The sequence below is a fragment of the Globicephala melas genome, chromosome 20, assembly GCF_963455315.2.
Source record: "Globicephala melas chromosome 20, mGloMel1.2, whole genome shotgun sequence".
In the NCBI taxonomy this organism is placed as follows: Eukaryota; Metazoa; Chordata; class Mammalia; order Artiodactyla; family Delphinidae; genus Globicephala; species Globicephala melas.
In genome coordinates, this window is record NC_083333.1 from 38,913,025 (window position 1) to 38,932,747 (window position 19,723).

The following is a 19,723-nucleotide window of genomic DNA, read 5'->3' on the forward strand; positions in this document are numbered from 1 at the left end:
TGGGGGATCTGGTACCCTTGCTGTCCTCTCTGCCCAACTCCAGCTACACAAGCCATCCAAGATTCAAACACACCACACTCTCTTCCCACATTCTGCCTGTACACATAACCATTCCCTCTGCCTAGAATGTTCCTCTTCACCTCTCTTCCTAGTTCATTCAGGGCTCCACTTAAAAGACCACTTCCTCCAGGGAGCCTCCCCTGACCCCCTGACTAAAAGATCTCTATGCATTTGTTTCTTCAGCAGCCTGGATGCCTTCACATTCGATCTTTCTTCCACTTCAGGCTTTGCTGGGCTGTAAGCCCCACTAGGACAAGGTCTGTGTGTCTCTCTGGCTCACTGCACTTCGCCCAGAGCCTGGACCAGTGTAGTCCTTAGTGTTTATTGACTGGTGCTAACTGTGGAGACCGGGCACGTGCCCAAAGAGGTCACCACCACAGACTGCTCAGGCCAAGTGCCAAATGAATAGTACAATCCAGTTTTAAAGGAGTTTCTTGTGAGGGTGGCCAGGGGTGAAGTGAGGAAGGATTTAGGTAAACAGGGAGGAGATAGGAAGGCTTCCTGGGCATATGTAAATTCCTTAGGGCAGGATGTATTGCCCATATTCCGAGACTAAGAAACAGATCAGGGTCATCGGAGTGGAGAATTCCTGATTCACACTGTGAATTCACACCTGAAGTCCTGGCCTCACTACTTTGCTCTAGACTCAAGTTCAAACACCTTCTGAGAGTCTCCACCAGCCGATTCCACAGTAACTCCAACATATCTCAAACTGAACTTGTCATTGTCCTGTATCCTCACATCTCCTCCTCAGAGTTCCCCATCTTGGTTAATGATGTATTCAGGGTCTCTCTCTCCTTTACCCCACACATCTCAAGCTATAACAAAAACCTACTACTTCTAAGCTATCCAGACTCCACATTCCAGAGCGATCTACTTAAAATGCAAGTCAAACAGTTCCCCTTGAGGACTCCTCACAGCCTGTAGGGTTAAAGCCCGCAGACTCCTCAGCACACCCTTAGTCCTGCATGGTCTGCCCTGCTTACTTCCTGCTATTTCCCCATACATTCTTATGTTCCAGCCAGTGCCCAGACTCCTGGGCACTTCACTTTTTTTTTTTTTTTAATAAATTTATTTATTTTTGGATGCGTTGGGTCTTCGTTGCTGCACGCAGGCTTTCTCTAGTTGCAGCATGCAGGCTTTCTCTAGTTGCAGTGAGCGGGGGCTACTCTTCATTGTGGTGCGCGGGCTTCTCATTGCTGTGGCTTCTCTTGTTGCAGAGCACGGGCTCTAGGTGCACGGGCTTCAGTAGTTGTGGCTCGCGGGCTCTAGAGCACAGGCTCAGTAGTTGTGGCGCACGGGCTTAGTTGCTCCGCAGCATGTGGGATCTTCCCGGACCAGGGCTCGAACCCGTGTCCCCTGCACCGGCAAGCGGATTCTTAACCACTGAGCCATCAGGGAAGTCCCGAGCTCTCTTATTCTTATTACACTGGCAATTATTTTCTTACAGGTCTGTTTACCCCACAAATTGTGAACTTCTTGAGGAAGTATAACTGTCTTATTTTATTTTTGCATCCCAGCACGGATGCATCATAAGAATTCTTAACAGCGCACCGTAAGAGTAACAGCTAAGATTTATCAAACACACTGAGCCGAGTTTCTCAGGCACTGACTTGTCAATCCCCACAACAACCTAATGAGATAGGTACTATCATATACCCGGTGACAACAGTGTAAACTGGGGCAACAGAGAGCTCGTTTGCTCAAGTTCGTTTGTCAAGTCCACAGATTTAAATTCAGATGATTCCTGGTCTTAATCACTTAGGACTACTGCCTCTATAAATGCTTGCTGAAGACTAAAGAATCAGTGATGGTCCCAAAGTATGTGATTTAAGACTTTCCTCATTTAATCTCATCTTCTGAAGGAAGAGGGCTGTCATATACCCGTTTTAGGACTCCAGACACAGAGAGTAACTGAGATGGAAGCGCCAGTCTAAGCATCTACTGCGGCTGGGAAAGGCCCTTTGCTCCAGAAGAGGGACTGTGAGAGCGCGCGGATATGGGCACACACTGGGGAGTAGAACTGGGTCGGAGTAAGGGTCTGGCCACTGACTGGCAAGCTGTGGAGAGAAGAGGTGGGGGGGGGGGCGGTCCAGCGTGGGTTCCGGAAGCAGGAAAGGCGAGCAGGTGTGGTATCTAAATTAGGATGACGGCGGGGAGGGCGCTCCGCTCAGACTGGCACAGCTCGGCCTCTGCCCTCAGCGGAGGACCCTCATCTCGGGCGTCTGTTGGTTCTCAGGCCTGGAGTGGGCTGAGACCCGCCCAGGAACACGGGGAACCGAGGCTCGGACGAGCCCCCTTCAGGTTTTCTGGCCTGAGTTGCTGCGTCCCACTTCAACTCTGGCCTCTTCACAGAAGCGACTGCACGCTTCGGGGTGAACTCCGGGGTGGGGGCGCTGGGGGGGAAAAAGAGCCGGGAGCCCGGAGAGAAGGGCGGGGGAGCCTGGGCCGGAAGGCGTCCCAGGCTCGGCTGGGAGCCGGCGCTCTCTTTCGACGCCACCCGCTGCCCCCGCCCCGGAGCCGGCCGGGACGGCACAACGTCTCCGCCCCCAGCGCACCGCGCACCTCACCTTGAACGCCGCTCCACCCACCGCCATCCTATTGGGCCGGCCGGGCCGGGGCGAGACGGCAATTGGCCGAGGTGGCTCCCGAAGGCCCCGCCCATCTCCCCGCCCCCGTCCCCGTCCGCCGGTACTTTGGACGGCGGCGTGGCGCCCCTCCTCCCCGCCCGGTCCCCGCCCCCTGGAGCAAATGCTGCCGAGCTGCGGCCGCGGGGCAGATGCACGCGCTCGGGCCCTTCTAGCAGGCGCGAGCAGTCGCTGGGCGCGCGAAAGCGAAAGAAGGAAGAGGAAGGGAGGGCGGGGGCGGGGTGTTGAGGAGGGGCGGGAGGAGGAAGAGGAGGAGGTTGGAGCGCGCTCGCGCTTGGCCTCGCGCCCGCGCGAAGGGAGGGGGGAGAGGGGCGCGCGCGCGCACGCTCGCGTTCTCGCTCGCTCCATCCATCCATCCTCCGGTCGCGGCACGCGCGCGCGCTCCGGGCTCGCGCCGCACCCCCCGCCCGGGAGAGGCGGGCTGGAGTGGGGGGCGGGGGGAGGGGCGCGCGGACGGCGCGCGGACTGCGCGCGGGCGGGGTGAGGTGAGGAGGAGGAGGCGGCGACGGGACGAGAAGGGAGGGGAAGGGGCCATGGCCGCCCGGTGAGGCGGCGAGGCGGGGGGGCGGCCCGACCCCCCGGCCCCGGGCCCTGGGCCCCGGGGAGAGGCGAGGACGGACCGACGGACATGGGGCTCCGGAGCAGCCGCCGCCGCCGCCGCCGCCGGAGGACGCGGCCCTGAGAGGCCGCCGGGCCCCGGCGCGGCCCCCCGGGCGGGGTGAGTACGGGACGGAGACGGGGACGGGGGAGGGGCCTGCGGGGGGCGGGGGGCGGGGCCCGAGGCGGGGCTTGGGCCCCCTCCCCCCAGGTCTGGGTCAGCGCCCCTTCCCCTCCCCCCGGGCCGCCGCGGAAACGCCCGGCTTCCCCCGGCTTCCCGGCCCGGCCGGGTCCCCCCGCTCTCCCCCTGTCTGGGTCCCCCCTGGGCGGGGCAGGGCCGGCCGGGGAGGGGGCGCGGGGCCTTTGTTAGGGAGCCAGGCCCCAGCCCCCGGGACAATAGAGACACCCTCCCGGACTCCTCTCCCCGGCCGGCCGGGGCTGTCGGCGGGCGGGGAGGAAGAGGGGCCGGGACGCGTCCCACTCTGCCCACTCTCTAAGGGTCGGTCTGTCCCGGACCGGCGCCGGCCTCCGGCGGCTCGGCTCTCCTCCCCCCAGTTGGTATGATGCAGCAGCAGTGCCGCAGGGACGGGGGAAGAGCCGAGGCCCGGCCTCCTACCCTCCCCAGTGCCCCCGGCTCATTTGTCAGTCCCCACCCCACTCTAGGCCGGCAGCTCCTTAAACTCGTACCCACCGTTCAGAGGGGCCCCGGACTGTGGGCGCTGTTTCTGAATCCTTTGGTGGGGATTCCTGGACTTTGGGGCTCTTGGAGAGACTTCCGGGCTGGTCCTGAGGGAGGGAGGGTGGTTATCTAAAAGAAGAACAGGTAAGGGGAGTGCCCACTCTTGGCCTGCCATCCCACCGGACTCTACCTCCTCTTGCTCATGGTGGCTAGAAATGCCCCTTTAGCTCTAGATTTCTGTGGGCTCTGCTCCCCTTCTGTAGTGGCAGGCTTATTGCAAGGGAAGATAGAGTGGGGTGAAGGTTGTAGGGTCCTAGGGCCATTCCTACTTCTGGTAGCAGTACCCCCCCAAGTGGACATCCTGGCTGAAAGCAGAGGTGGCTCTGAGGAGAGCCTAGCGAAGGGAGGGGAGTGTATTTAGGAGTCTGTGCAGTTCTTTGCCACACCCTGTGGGTTTGCTTTGAGGCCTTAGAGTTCCTTCTCCTCCCCCTGCTGCATTGCACCATGGGTATCGAAGAGGGGTTCGAGTTTTGGGGACCTGGGGGGAGCTGCTGCCTCCTGTAGACCCAGACTCTGATTGGCAGTAGAGTCCAGGGCCTGAGTTCAGGCTTGGGAAGGACTAGGCCGCCCTTGGGTTTCAGGCCCTGAAGGACCATCCAGACTTAGTGAGCCTAGGCTTTAGGGAGAGGTAGATCCCGATGCCACCATCGAGCTCTGGGCAGCGAGGTGCGGAGGGGAGGTGGCAGTCATCAGAGGTGTCTTGGACTCACACCAACACCCCCACCCCCATGTGTGCAGCCGTGTTGCCGCCCGCTGTGCTATGAGCAGTCAGAGCGCCGTCTCCACAAGAGTTTACAAATGAAAATGGAGGAAATGTCTTTGTCTGGCCTGGATAACAGCAAACTAGAGGTGAGGGCTCCCCCACGTGTGCCTCCAGTTCTTTCTCTTGATGTTTCTTCGTTACTTTATCTGGCATCCGCACCAGAGAGGAATTTGGGTAGTCAGCCTTGTTCCTTAAAGGGAATAGCCAGCTAAGAAGGCCCGAGGATCCAGAAGAAGAAAGAACTCGAAGTCAAGATGGGGAAAATGGCAGAGAAAGCACTACTTTTGACTAGGGCGAATTGGCAGGAGATTGGTTGGTGAGAGTTGCTCTCAGTCCATGGGACTATGACTCTTGTGACCCTGGATGTTCTCCCCTGGGCCCAGGCCATCGCTCAGGAGATATACGCGGACCTGGTCGAGGATTCTTGTTTGGGATTCTGCTTTGAGGTACACCGGGCTGTCAAGTGTGGCTATTTCTTCCTGGACGACACGGACCCTGATAGCATGAAGGATTTTGGTGAGCTTCAGGGTTGAAGGAGAGCAGTCTAGCCCTGTCCTGGGAGTGCTTGGAGGGTCCTTCTCTGGCAGCCGCACCACATGTAGAACGTGGAGCTCCTGTGAGCTTAGGCAGGGGCTTTGAAGAGGCCGTGGGGCCATGGGTGGGAACGAGAGGTGAGGGTCCCCTGCCCGCCCTGATCGACACGCCTCTCCTGTCCCCAGAGATCGTGGACCAGCCGGGGTTGGACATCTTTGGACAGGTTTTCAACCAGTGGAAGAGCAAGGAGTGTGTTTGCCCCAATTGCAGCCGCAGCATTGCCGCCTCCCGTTTTGCTCCCCATCTGGAGAAGTGCCTGGGAATGGGTCGGAACAGCAGTCGAATCGCCAACCGCCGGTGAGGGCTTCTCCCCCTGCTAGAACCAGAGTGGCTCGCCTTTTGCAGCCCGTCCCATGGTGTAGCCCTCCAGGGGCATTTGTAGGGCGCAGAGGGTGGGTCACGCTTGGCCCCAGATGCTCCACTCTACCTGTGAAGTCGGGGGCAGAGAGGTGGCAGCCTTGACCCTTCCTCTTCCCTACCCTTGGCAGGATTGCCAATAGCAACAACATGAACAAGTCTGAGAGTGACCAAGAGGATAACGATGACATCAATGACAACGACTGGTCCTATGGCTCAGAGAAGAAAGGTGTTTGGGGATCTGGGGAATTTGGGGGCCATTGGGGTGAGGCGGGCTCGCAGGAATTGGGTATGTAACGGTCACAAGTTGTTATCCTGAATGAGGGGGGAGAGTGTAGCTTTGTACTTTGCTTTAGGTGCCCTTAGATTGGGAACTTAAAGTGACCCTACCTTTTATCCTTTTGTCCTACACAGCCAAGAAGAGGAAATCAGACAAGGTGAGAGCTGGGGCAAGCATGAGGGAGATTTGGGCGAAGGACACATACCCTCCCCTTTGGGTAGGGAGTCCTCGGGTGTCTTGACTCAAGTCTGAGGTCACTGGGTACCTCTCTGGGTTCTGGGATGAGGGTGTCTGGTGGGCAGGAGGGCAGCAGAGGCCTTGGGGGAAGGTGGGAGGAGGGAGTCTGGGTAGACGGGCCTCTTACTGATGGGGAAGGGTAGGGATTTGAGGATGCTTCTTTGTCAAATCTTTTTTCCTTCCCTGGGTTCTCGGCTCCCCCTTATCGTTACCCTTTCCCCAAAGCTATGGTATCTCCCATTCCAGAACCCCAATTCCCCTCGAAGATCCAAGTCTTTAAAACACAAAAATGGTAAGTGGGGCTGGAACAACGGGAGTGATTCTAGCTGTGTCTTCTGGGACTCATTGCTGGAGGGCAGAGGGGGGCGCAGGGGGCGGGCTGGGGTATCGAGGGAGGGCCTGTGATCCTTCTGTCACCCCCACTTCCTCTCTGGTTATTTTCAGGGTTCTCTGTCTGTACCTCTGCATCAAACACCCTTCCCCTTCTTTTTTCTTCTTCAGGGGAACTTAGCAATTCGGATCCTTTTAAGGTGAGTAGGGGCTGCCCCTTGTAGGTTCCCTCTCATTGTCCTTGTTGCGAGTTGCGTGGGATTGGACAAGTGGGGATCAGAATGCTGACAGCCAGAAGCACTAGATGGGGTATTTAGGTCTTGCACATGTATGTTCTCTGTAGGTCCCAACCCCTTACCCCTGTGCAGGTGGGATGAAAGGGATTGTTGGAAAACTGCTGGACAGTCTTAAGGCCTTCTCACTTAGGAAGGGATGAGAGGGACTGATTCTGCACCCCCCCCCGCAACCTCCCTTCTTTGGCTGCCCCTTCTCTAACCTGTATCTCTGGTTCTTGCCCAGTATAACAACTCAACTGGGATCAGCTACGAGACCCTGGGGCCGGAGGAGCTGCGTAGCCTGCTCACCACGGTGAGGGACCAGGGAAGGGGAGGCCCTCGGGAGCGAGCTGAGCCACAGGCAGTGGTTGAGGCCCTGAAAGAGGCTGCTGACGTGGCAGTGAGGGCACCTAGGTCTCTCTCTGGAATTAGGCTTCCTGGCCATTGGTGGTCTGGGGCCGTCTGCCGTGGACACCCTGGGGCCATTTCTGCTTACAGTCTAGCATGTGTACAGAAGAGAATGTCTAGTGTCTAGAGTAGGCTTTCCTCCATCCCTCCTTTCAGCTTATATTCCTCTTCCAGCAATGTGGGGTGATTTCTGAACACACCAAGAAGATGTGCACAAGGTGAGCTCAGAACCTAGGAACAGGGCCAGGGGGCCCTCCTGCACACTCACCCTGGGCACACGGGTCGGGAGTACCCCTGGACTTGAGCAGTGGGACTCCCACCCTTCCCCTCCCCTCTTCTAATGGTCAGGCCTTAGGCCACAATCTGGGGGCTCTCCGTTCATCCCTTCCCTGCCTGTGTCCACCCCTCCCACCTCTGCTGAGGGGAGGGCCTTCACCTGCATTCCTCAGACCCTTCCTGCCTTGTCAGGGTCTGATAATTCTCTCCCCACCAGGTCCCTGCGCTGCCCCCAGCACACGGATGAGCAGCGGCGAGCCGTGCGGATTTATTTCCTTGGACCCTCGGCGTGAGTGACCCTCCAGGAAAGGTGGTGGGTTGTGGAGATTAAGGATGACGATTGGTATCCCTGAAGCCCTTCTCTGGCCTCTTCCCTTTCCAGCGTCCTTCCAGAGGTCGAGAGTTCCCTGGATAATGACAGCTTTGACATGACTGACAGCCAGGCCCTGATCAGCCGGCTTCAGTGGGATGGCTCCTCCGATCTCTCACCCTCTGATTCAGGTTCCTCCAAGACGAGTGAGAATCAGGGATGGGGTCTAGGTAGGTGATACAGCTGGGCCCCAGGGGCTCTCTGCCCGAAGCCAAGGACGGGGAGCACCTTGCGTTCCCCTGCCACGACCCTCCCTCAACCCTCGCGCCTCCTTCTCTTCAGGTACCAACAGCTCCGAGTCACGGAAAACCAAGAAAAAGAAATCCCATCTGAGCCTGGTAGGGACTGCCTCTGGCCTGGGCTCCAACAAGAAGAAAAAGCCAAAGCCTCCGGCACCCCCGACGCCCAGCATCTACGATGACATCAACTGACTCGGGTGCAAGGGATAGCCTTTGGCTGAGCAGAGCCCTCCCTCCCGACCCCCACCCAGGTGGCATAGCCTGGCAAATGGACGGCTGCTGGGGGTTTGGGCTTGGGAAGTTTGGTGGGCCAGGCAGGCAGAGGATCCAATTATGCACCCCTGGGGGGTGTCAGGGTCTTCTGCGAAGGAGCACGAGCCCTCGGCGTGCAGGACTCAGACCTGGACGTATTATGCCTTGGACATAAGTTCGGTGGGGAGGCGGTTTTCCTATTTATTCTGTGAGTTACTGGATGTCCAGCTAGGCCAGGGGCCTGACCTGGGCACTGTGCCAGGGCACTGCTGCCCCCCACCCCAGGAACTGGACTAAGCCCTGCCGAGGAGCATCGTGGCTACCCGGGAGGCGGTGGGTTGGAAGCTGAGCCTGGAGGGGGCCTCCCCCAGCTGCCCTCAGCAATGTGAATGGGTCCGGTGCTTGCAGCTGAGGAGCAGGGCTGGGCGTGTCCTGTCTGTGTGCAGAAGAAGCCTATCAAACGCCCCCATCCCAGGGGTAGGCAGGCACAGCGAGCTGTCTGCTGAGGTAGGCGTCCAGAACTGCCGCCGCCTTCCCTGCCCCTCACAGGGGCAGCCCTTTCCCCTCAGTCCCCATGGGCCTCCTTGGCAGCGGGAGCTGTCCTTTTGTTGTTGGGTGCCAGGAAAGGGCCTCCAGCCTCTACAGCTTCAAGGGCAGGGGGAGGGTAGGAAGAGGGAGCTGTGTATCAAAATGACTCCCCCCCTACCTCTCCTCCCTGACCCAGGGCTGGCGAGGAGTGGGGCCCCAAGGTGAGAGGGAACGGTGCTGCTTTATTTGAAATGTTTTCTTACCTCATTCCCTGCCCCAGGAAGGGGCCCAGCCTCACCCTCCTGGGGTGGCCCCATGTTCCTCCTGCCTACCCTGCCCCACTGCCCTACCAGGGCAGCCCAAGTTCCCAACTGCTGCTTGCCACCCCCTCTTTAACCTTGACCAGCTCCAGTTCCTCTCTCGATGCTCCTGCCTCTGAAGCCTGCCCTGTTTCCCCTTCCTTAGCCGCTTTTAAGTTATTTATTCTGTACTTGTGGTTTGGGGCTCTGAGGAAAATCCTGCTCTTGTACTTCTCCCCCCTTGCTAGGAGTGGGGCAGGAAGAGAGGGTGGTCTCTGTGCTCTGGGCTGTCAGCGGAGGGGGAAGGGGTGCCACGCCTAGACAGTGCCCCTCTGTGGGACTGTGTGCCAGTGTGCCCACCTGCCTGGTCTACATCCTGAAGAGATGTATCGTCCCACCTCCACGCGGGCACCGTGGCTCTCAGGAGCCGAGCTGGAGGCCTGCAGTCTGGGCGGGAAGCAGAGCTGACTGACACAGGGATGGAGTTGACCCTGAGCCATGTTCTCTGGCACTCGCAGGACGTGTCCCCTGTCCTCCTCCCAGGAGGAGCCATCCCACATTTGGGTAGCTAGTACCCAGGACTGGTTGGACTGATTTGGGTTAGGGACCCTAGAGGGTTAAGGGAACAAGAGATAGGGCTGTAGTACCCTGTCTGGAACCCCAATCTCCCCCTGGGGTGGCTCTGATTGTGGCTGATGCCTGGTTACAAACTGGTTTTTAACCCAAGAATTGTTGATTATTTTTTAAAAAGCCAAATTTTGGCAGGAGTTAGAATAAATCCTGGGGCCTGGGCTCCTCTGTTCTCGCTCTTCCACAGCCTTCTCCCTCTAAGGGAAGCCAGACGGAAAGGAGGATCTCAGCCAGCCTCCAGCCTGCTCCCAAATGAAGACTTGGGAGTAGGTTGAAGGTGAAGGGAGGAAGGCCGCGGGCCACTCTTCCTTCTGAGAGGCAGCTGCAGCTCAGGCCCTAATAAGTACACCCTTTCACCTCTGGCCTCTCCCTTTCCCCCTTCTGGTTGGAGGAGGGAGAAGTGGGAAGTAGTTTGGGAACTGGTTTGTCCACATCCACTTCCCCATTGTTCCCTGGCCCGCCCTCAGGGCAGAGCCCCCTGCCCAGGCTGGGTAAGAGATGGGCTTGGTCCAGCAGAGACCCTGAGGGAGCAAACCCCTTTCCTTCCGGGGAGAGTGTGCCCCCCCTACCATGTAGTTGAACAGGGGCTAGGAGCTCCCCACTCCCTTCCCTCTAACAGCAGGCTGTGTGGGTTTCAATTCCCATCCTTCCCACCCCGGCTAGGTGTCGTCCACCCTGTATTCTATCATGTGTCTGAGTGTGTGTGGGGGGGTTCTGTACTAATTTCCATGGCCGGTGGCTTTTCCTTCCATGCATCACTCCCCCCCGCATGCCCAGGGGCCACCCGCCTGGCATTACCGCATGCTGGGGTCATTGGGGGAGGGGGGTGGGGCTCACGCTGTCCTGTGGTCTTGAGATTTTTATTTTTGCATATGTAATCCATCCTGTACAGGTAGCTAACTTTGTAAACGCTGTGTATTCCCCCTGCCCCCATGGCTGCTGGTGTAAATAAACTGCATCTCCCGTTGGTAGCCCGGCCTACCCACCCTCATTCCCGTGTTGCTGGGGGCAGAGCAACAGCGTTCTCTCAATGTCACAGGAGACTCCACGGCCACAAAGTGGAACTTTATTCAGTCACAGATACGGCCCTCCATCCAAGAGCCCCAGAGGCAAGGGCCTGGGGCCCAGTGCTCCATACCCAGAGCTCGTCCTTGGAGCTGGGCAGAGTAGGACACTGGCTGAGGGCCAGAGCTGCCTCTTGCTTACAGCCTTAGGCCTAGGGTAGCAGCAGCTGTGGCCCGGCCTCTCCCAATGCTGGGGGCTTGGCTTTGTGCCCCAATCCCCTTCCTGACTGAGCTCTATAAGGGACTATTTTTTTTTTAAAAGAATATAAGCAAAGTGCTTTGAAAAGAAAAGAACACTGGAAACCATCCAGAACACAGAGAACACCCTATTCCCGCTACGGGGGGGAGGGAGAAGGTGGAGGTGGCCAGGTGCCTACAGGGAAGGCTGACACTTCACTCCTGCCCATGTGATTTCAGTCTCAAAAGATGGATATTCCACTAGGGAACCGAAAGATACTCCAGGCTCCCTAGAGAAGTATGCTGGGGCCATGCTGAACTGCCCTGACAGGCAGCCCTGGGGGCTGGGGAGCAGACATGCAGGATAATGGAAAGAGCTAGGGCCACGGCTGGGAGGGAATCCTCAGAGCCCAGGCTCCCCACTGAGCTGGAACACCAGCTCACCTCTGAACTTCAGGACCTTAAAAGTGAAGGAAGATGACATTCTCATTTCTACCTGAGTTGTACTTGCACAGAGGGGATGTCTGTACCCTCGTGGACGTGAAGGGGAGGCCCCGTGCCTGCCTCCTGGGTCCTATGGAGGGGGACCCACCACATCCTTTCCACCCTTCCCTCCCAGGCCCTTGGGCCCAGCTCTGGCCAGGAAAGGGGGGAGGCCATAAAGGAGGAAGACCACGCCTTTCATTTTCTCCCTACGGTCCTTATCGTCCATACATCCCAAATACTAGGAAGCTGAAGAAGACAGTGACCCCCACCAGGGAGACAGTGGCAGGTGCTGTGAAGAACTGACGGTAATTGATACGGAAGTACCACACCACACCCAACAGCACCACAAACACAGGCACCATGAGGCTGCCCACACTGACGCCGAGGCTGGGAGGCTCAGTGGCTGAAGAGGGGGCCAGGGAGGCCGAGGGGCCTGGAACAGCTGACCCAAGGGGTGAGTGGTGACAGTGAATCACACAGTTGTCGGTAATGTTCAGGGAACGCAGTGTGCGGCCTGGGTCCTGCAGCAGGCGGCCCTGGTAGATCAGTTTCATCTGGCTTTCTTGTCCAGGGAAGTATTTACTGTAAGGATGAGACAGACAGAAGGACAGACAGAGGGCAAGGAATGAGAAGGCCGGAAGGCCTGGACCAACAAAGCAAGGCACTGGGGGAAACTGCAGGGTGGCTTTCTAAGGAAGTACTCCCCCACCCGCCCTGTAAGGGCCGCACCTGACGCTTCCCTGCTGCTCCCACGTCTGTATCAGCCTCCTCCGAGAAGACCGAGGGCTGGGGGCATGGGGTGCAAGCAGCCTCCCACTTCCCAGCCCACCTACCTCTTCAGAGCACCCACAGTATCCTCCGGCCTGGCCACAGCCAGCTCCTCGGTGTCGTTGAGGAATTTGAGCCGCACATTGATGAGGCAGGCGCTATCCTCAGATCTCTGCGGCACCTCTGGACCGCTGCTCCCCGGGCCCGCTTGTCTTTTGGGCAGGCCTTGGATGTCAAGCAGATGCTCAAGGCTGGGCTCAATACCACCCCCAGCTCCGGGTTCCCCTGTGGAGTCTCCCCCACCTTCGCCAGCCTCTTCCGCCTTCTCATCATTACCCTCTGATGGATGTGGGAGTTCGGTTGGCTCTGGGGTGACTTGGCCCGCCACCAGATGGTCCACATGCCCCAGGTGGAGGACGGATGTGTCGCCAGCTGACACAATAGTGCCCAGGAGCTGGCTGCTACCGCTGTCGGCTACGTAGGTAGAGAGCCAAGCTAGGACCAAGGCTAGAATCAGCACCGCCACACCTGCCACCACAGTCACCTCATTACCCACACCCTCAATAAGGGTGACATCAGAGAGCTCCATGGCCTGGCTGCTGACTGGGTCCACACTGCGGGAACAAAGGGGGACAGCATCAGCAGGGCCATGAGGGGTCGCAAGCAGGTTTCCTGTTTGTTTAGGCTCTAACTGACTCAGCCCCGAAAGAAAATGGAGTTCAGTGTCCTGTAGAGACACAGACCTTCCGAACTCTGGACCCCCAATCTACAGCTAAGGACTTACCCCTTGCCTCTAACCTGAAACGCTGGCTTTCAGGTTCCACGCCCTTCCTCTCTCACATTCCCACCCCCCGAGTAAGCACGGATCATCAGGAAAACCTTACAGCTTTGTTGCTGCTGCTGCTGCTGTTTCTGTTCGTTGCTTTTTTGGCAGGTGGGGAAAACATTTGCTTCTGTGAGCCCTGAGTTTCTCTAGGATTTTTATCTATTGGTAAAGCAACTATGCCCCCCCTGAGATGCCTCCAAGGTGGCTTCAGAGAAGCCAAAAAAGCCCGGAGTGTTTTATTTGGGGCCCCTTTGAAGGCACAGCGCAGCCACTCTTGCCAGATTGTGTCATTTGAACTCAGTCTCATTCACGGTCACGGATCTACGTCCAGATGTCAAGAGCCAAAGAAAATTAATTTATCAAAAGCAAAGTCAGACCAACCCAAAGGGACAGCCCAGGAGGGGCCATCAACAGACACTATGCAGCGGACATTGTGTCTGCCTCCTCCGAAATTCTTCGGGCAGCAAAGCAGAACAGACACCAGAAGCACCACCCTCCTGGGTCACTGTAGGCTCACAAATGCAAAACCACTACCTGCATGGAAGTGATTCGGACAAGATTCCAAAATGGCTCTCACAATGCATATCGCAATCTCCCCTCCTGTCCTGTGCTCTCCCTCGGCAGTTTCTTAGAAAGGTAGAAAGGATATCTGCTTGCTCCTTGGAGTACCTACTCTTTCCCTTGGAGAATCTGCTGCTTTCAAAGCTGTCCCTGGGCAAATCCAGTCTGATGATTATCATTACCAGACTATTCTCACAGCACCTATAAAACTTCATTATACTTATCTACCAGTCCATCTCTCTACTAGACTCCTGGAAGATAAGGTTCACATGTATTTCTCCATGTACCGTAGTGCCCAGCATAACCCCACAGTAGCTGCTCAAAGAACACTGCGGAACATATCAACATCTGAATACTTTTCACATCCTTATTTAGTACGTGGGCCCTGGGATCAGGAAAAACAACAAACAAAAAAACTCCCAAACTAACTATAACCCCCTTTGCCTCTTACTAGCTCTGTAACCTCAAACAATTTTCTCAGAGACTCAGCTTTCTCATCAGTAAAATGGGGTTAAAAATAGTACCTACCTCATAAGGTTGTTTTGAAGATGACGGGAAATCATCGAAGCAAAATACTTAGCACAGTGCCTGGCACATTGCAACTGTTCAGTAAACAAACAGTAGCAGTCATTTATCACTCCCACAACTAACCCCTAATGGTAAGAAGGTTAACGGCATTAACCCTGATTTAAAGAAAAGGAAACTGCGGCGAACAGAGGCAAAAACGACTAGCACAGGCACAGGGAACTTTCGAGGGGAGGGACTGGGCAGGACCCCAGGTCTCCCTCCTCAGAGGCCTCTTTGCTCGCTCCTCAACCTGTGAGCGACCCTGACGGCGCGGTGAGGAGGGGTCCCCGATCCTGCCTTTTCTGACGCGAAGGCTCCGCGTTTGGGCGGTCCTATTCCCGCGGCGCTGGAGAGGAGTCCGTGGGCCCACCCACCTCCGGCCGCCGTGGCCAAACCCGCTTCTCCCAGCCCGCGACGGGTAGAGTCAGGTGAGGGGTTCACAAACCATCCACACCCCTCACACTTCGGGGCGGGGCCGGGAGACTGGGGGCGGGGCTTGAGTACGCGGGGGAACATGGGAAATTAAAGGGGATCTGGACCGGTACTGTGCCTGGATAAGGAAGGAGATCCTCACCTGAAGCGGCCAGACTAAGTGTTTTGACTTCGCCAAGACGGCCCGTGGACTCACCTTTCTGTAGGGGCCGGGGGAGGGGCTGGCTAGCCCTGATTCTGTCCAGGGTCCGGGCTCTTCCGGCTTCTCCCGGAAGCTGTTAGAACCAGAGACAGGAAGTTCCGCCTCCGCGCCTTGCACTGATGACGACAAGCTACGTAAAGCGGGCTGACGTAAACGTATTCTTTAAATAAAAGGGACAGGTTTCTCAGCGGAAGGAGGGGCGGAGTTATTGTTGGCGGGATCCTGGCCCTCCCGGGGCAAGGGCACGCCTGGTGGGCGGGGCCTAAGGAGCCCATGGATGAGGGGCGGGGCCAGGAGGGAGTTACGGGAGGTGCTTGGGCAAGGGGTGTGACTTCGCGTCTGGATGTCCGAGCGGGCTGGCACCGCTGGGCAGACCAGAGCGGCGCTTTCCTCTTCGCAGCCTTTTTCTTCCGGCCTTGCTCCCAGCCTCCCGGGCTGATTGGATTTACTACTGCTCTGCAACGCGCACTGAGCTCCGGGTTAGCGGAATCAGCCGGGACTGGTCTTTCTGATCTCAAAGAGCCCAACTCAGGGCTAGTCGAGATGACAGACAAGGAGACAATTTAGTCACCAGCCGGTGCTCCGAGAATGCGGCCCCAGGTAGTGTGGAACCTTGGTAAATAAGGCAAGAAAGCATTTCAAAAGAAGGCACAGATTCATTGCAGGCTTAGGACACAGGAAAAGCAGGAGCCCCAAGAAAGACAGGGAAAAAAGGTTCAGCTTACAAGAATTTACAAGAATTTATCCGGATTTTTGAAATTAAAATTTGTTCTAAAGACGTTTTGGGGTTTTTGCTGTTGTTTTCCGGTGAACTATTGATTGAAGTGTAAATAATGCTGACGGGAAAACTCAAAAGCGAAGAGCTCGTTAGTTTTCACCAACTGAACACATCGGTGGAAACAGGACTCAGATCAAGAAATAGAAAATGAGGGCTTCCCTGGTGGTACAATGGTTAAGAATCCTCCTGCCGATGCAGTCGACACGGATTCGAGCCCTGGTCCAGGAAGATGCCTCTTGCCGCGGAGCAACTAAGCCCGTGCGCCACAACTACTGAGCCTGTGCTCTAGAGCCCACGAGCGACAACTACTGAGCCCACGTGCCACAACTACTGAGCCCGCGTGCCACAACTACAGAAGCTCGTGCGCCTAGAGCCCGTGCTCCCCAACAAGAGAAATCACTGCAATGAGAAGCCCGCGCACCGCAACGAAGAGTAGCCCCCGCTCGCCACAACTAGAGAAAGCCCGTGCGCAGCAACAAAGACCCAATGCAGCCAAAAATAAAGAAAGAAAGAAATAGAAAATGACCCCAGAACTGCCCTTCAGGCCTCTTCGCCACTAACTTGCAAAGAGTAGTCACTACTATGATTTCTGTCACCATAGTTTTCTGTTTTTGTATTTTGTATAAGTGGAATCAAACAGTATGTACTCTTTGGCGTCCGGCTTCTTTTTTTCTTTTTCAGTCTTTTCTTATTGTGGTAAAATATACATGAAATTTACCATTTTAACCTTTTTTTTTTTCTTGCAGTACGCGAGCCTCTCACCGTTGTGGCCTCTCCCGCCGCAGAGCACAGGCTCCGGACGCGCAGGCCCAGCGGCCATGGCTCACGGGCCCAGCCGCTCCGCGGCACGCGGGATCCTCCCGGACCGGGGCACGAACCCGTATCCCCTGCATCAGCAGGCGGACTCTCAACCACTGCGCCACCAGGGAAGTCCATTTTAACCATTTGTAAGTGGCTAATTCAGTGACATTAATTCACAATGTTGTGCACCCATCATCACTATCCATTTCCTTTATTTATCCATTTCCTTTCCCTCCTCCCCCCTTTATTTCTACTTTCTGTCTCTATGAATTTGCCTATTCTAGCTATCTCGTGTAAGTGGGATCATACAATATTTGTCCTTTTTTGTCTGGTATATTTCACTTAGCATGTTTTCAAGGATCATCCACGTTATAGACCATATCATTCCATTCCTTTTTAAGGCTGAGTAATAGTCCATTGTATGTATATACCACATTTTCTTTATCCATTTATCTATCAATGGACATTTGTGTTGTTTCCACCTTTGGGGTATTATAAATAACGTTGCTGTGAGCACTGATGTACAAGTATCTGTTTGAGTTCCTGCTTTCAATTCCTTTGTCTGACTTCTTTTGATCAACATTATGTTTGTGAGATAAAAGGTACTGTTTCAATTTCTGCATAAATGTACGTTTTGGATTTAAAGTTTAGTGTTTTTATTGTGATGAACACAGGAGAAGGCAGGGCATCATAGTACAGTTAAAGAAAATTTTGAAGAATGAGTACAGATTTACCAAGTGAAGTTCCAAATAGAGAGAACAGCAGGCTCGAGGGCTCTCAATAAATATTTGAGGGAATGAAAAAGCACTGAGTTGAACCACTGTTAATGCTTTTGAGAGTTTATTATATGCCAGGTACTGTGCTAAGCACTTCACATACATTATCTCATGGAGCCCTAGCAAGTACCTCATGTTGTATCCACTTTACAGATTTGGAAACTGAGGCTCAGAGAGACTAAATAATTGTCCAAGTTATGCAGTTAGTGGTATAGCTAAAGTTATCCAGTTCTCCCTCCCTCTCTCTCTCCTCCTCTCTATGTATGTATGTATTTTATTTATATATATATATATATATATATAAAATATAATCTTATTGTCAATATTTGGTCCCTTACTATTTTCACTTAGCTATTACCGTAAAGCATTTCACATGTTGGTGAATATTTTTGTAGCATCAGAGCACAGTTTTAAATAGCTGCTCAATAGTATTACCTTCCACGTTGCAGTATACTTTTTTAAATTAATCATCTCACTTGGATAGACATTTAGATTGTTTTCAGTATTTTGTTTTTAAACCACATTTTAATAAACATCTTTATGACAGTTATTTGTACACATCCATGATTTTTTTTCCCCTAGGGTAAATTCCAGGAAGTGGAATTACTGGGTCAAAGGATGTTCACATTTTTAAGAGTTTTGATACACGGTGCCACATTGTCCTCTAGAAGGTTGGACCTATTTTCATTCCCATCAGCAGTGTGAAGAGCACCCCTTACTGTTCTCTTCCCAAAAAACAGGGTAGAGGCTAGAGAGGAACAGGGAATATTGGCGGGGGTGGGGGGGGCCTGCGGCTTGGGAGATGTGAGACTCCTGAAGATGTTTATAAGCCAAGAGGAAAGAGCAGAGGAGAAGGGGAGAAGTGAAGATAAATGCAATCTGAGAAGGGAATAAATGACTGAGCAGAGTGGCCTCTGGAGCCAGGGAGGGCTGGGCCGATATCTGGGCTTGCCCTGCAGAGGATGTGGGAAATCTGGCTTGCCCCCTGCCCCAGGTACCCAATCCATCCATCTGGGGTTAGGAACATACACTCTGTGTTCCCAAGGCTCCATGGGTTGACTTCTATCATAACATTTACCACATTACACGTCATTTTTCATTCTTCTGTCTTACCAAATTCTTTGAAGGCAGGAACTGTGTTTTGTTTGTTTTTATTCCAGTATTCCCAAAGTCTATCCAATGCCTGCATGCAACGAGTACTTGATAAAAATTTATTAAATGAATGATAGATGCATTCAGAGAAGTTGGGGGAAGAGATAGGGAATTTGAGAGAGTTGTCTTCTGGCCAGAAGTGAAGTCTTTTTTTTTTTTTTTTTAAGTTGAGATATAGCTGATTTACAATATTATATGTTTCAGGTGTACAACATAGTGACTCACAATTTTTATTTTATTTTTTTTTTATTTTTGGCTGCTTTAGGTCTTCATTGCTGCACGCAGGCTTTGTCTAGTTGCAGTGAGCGGGGGCTACACTTTGTTGCAGTGCACAGGCTTCTCAGTGCAGTGGCTTCTCTTGTTGTGGAGCACGAACTCTAGGCCTGCAGGCTTCAGTAGTTGCAGCACGCAGGCTCAGTAGTTGTGGCATGCAGGCTCAGTAGTTGTGGCTCACAGGTGCTCTAGAGCACAGGCTAAGTAGCTGTGGCTCGCAGGCTCTAGAGCGCAGGCTCAGTAGTTGTGGCGCAGGGGCTTAGTTGCTCCGCAGCATGTGGGATCTTCCCAGACCAGGGCTCGAACCCATGTCCCCTGCATTGGCAGGCGGATTCTTAACAACTGCGCCAGCAGGGAAGCCCCATTTCACAGTTTTTAAAGGTTATATTCCATTTATAGTTACTATAAAATATTGGCTATATCCCTGTGCTGTACAATATATACTTGTAGCTTTTTTATTTTATACCCAGAAGTTTGTACGTCTTAATCCCCTGCCCCTGTCTCCCCCCTCCCCCTCCCCTCTTCCCACTGGTAACCACTAGTTTGTTCTCTATATCTGTGAGTCTGTTTCTTTTTTGCTATATTCACTAGTTTGTTTTATTTTTTAGATTCCACATATAAATGATATCATACAGTATTTGTCTTTTTCTGACTTATTTCACTAAGCATAATACCCTCCAAGTCCATCCATGTTACTGCAAATGACAAAATTTCATCCTTTTTTACAGCTGAATAGTATTCAATTGTACACATGTACAATTGAATATATATCTGTACAATTGAATATTCAATTGTGTATATATACGATTGAATGTATATATACACAATCGAATACTCTCTCTCTCTCTCTCTCTCTCTATATATATATATATATCACATTTTCTTTATCCATTCATCTATTGATGGACACAGGTTGCTTCCATATCTCGGCTATTGTAAATAATGTTGCTGTGAACACTGGGGTGCATGTATCCTCTT

The 19,723-nt window shown here is 54.2% G+C and overlaps 2 protein-coding genes across 11 annotated transcripts; one reads left to right on the forward strand and one right to left on the reverse strand.

The window, feature by feature from the left end:
• The first annotated feature begins 3,163 nt into the window (after positions 1-3,163).
• On the forward strand, positions 3,164-10,853 carry ATXN7L3 (ataxin 7 like 3). 8 transcript variants are annotated; one of them, XM_060290329.2, is made up of 13 exons: positions 3,164-3,426; positions 4,783-4,893; positions 5,191-5,323; positions 5,527-5,698; positions 5,890-5,987; positions 6,173-6,195; positions 6,501-6,567; positions 6,720-6,805; positions 7,125-7,193; positions 7,445-7,506; positions 7,782-7,853; positions 7,947-8,104; positions 8,217-10,853. In XM_060290329.2, the coding sequence occupies exons 2-13, from the start codon at positions 4,843-4,845 to the stop codon at positions 8,363-8,365; spliced, it is 1,140 nt and encodes a 379-aa protein (XP_060146312.1). In that variant the 5' UTR covers positions 3,164-3,426; positions 4,783-4,842; the 3' UTR covers positions 8,366-10,853. The 8 variants fall into 8 exon arrangements, with proteins under 8 accessions (XP_060146312.1, XP_060146314.1, XP_060146315.1 ...); XM_060290331.1 differs by having other exon boundaries at positions 3,167-3,426; positions 6,522-6,567; XM_060290332.2 differs by having other exon boundaries at positions 3,169-3,426; positions 6,777-6,805.
• TMUB2 (transmembrane and ubiquitin like domain containing 2) lies at positions 10,803-15,022 on the reverse strand. Of its 3 annotated transcripts, none has more exons than XM_030848951.3 (4): positions 14,960-15,022; positions 14,293-14,366; positions 12,443-12,991; positions 10,803-12,191 (listed from the first exon to the last, which is right to left on the reverse strand). In XM_030848951.3, the coding sequence occupies exons 2-4, from the start codon at positions 14,325-14,327 to the stop codon at positions 11,825-11,827; spliced, it is 951 nt and encodes a 316-aa protein (XP_030704811.1). In that variant the 5' UTR covers positions 14,328-14,366; positions 14,960-15,022; the 3' UTR covers positions 10,803-11,824. The 3 variants fall into 3 exon arrangements, with proteins under 3 accessions (XP_030704811.1, XP_030704813.1, XP_030704812.1); XM_030848953.3 differs by having other exon boundaries at positions 14,906-14,997; XM_030848952.3 differs by lacking the exon at positions 14,960-15,022 and adding an exon at positions 14,706-14,865.
• Positions 15,023-19,723: the final 4,701 nt, after the last annotated feature.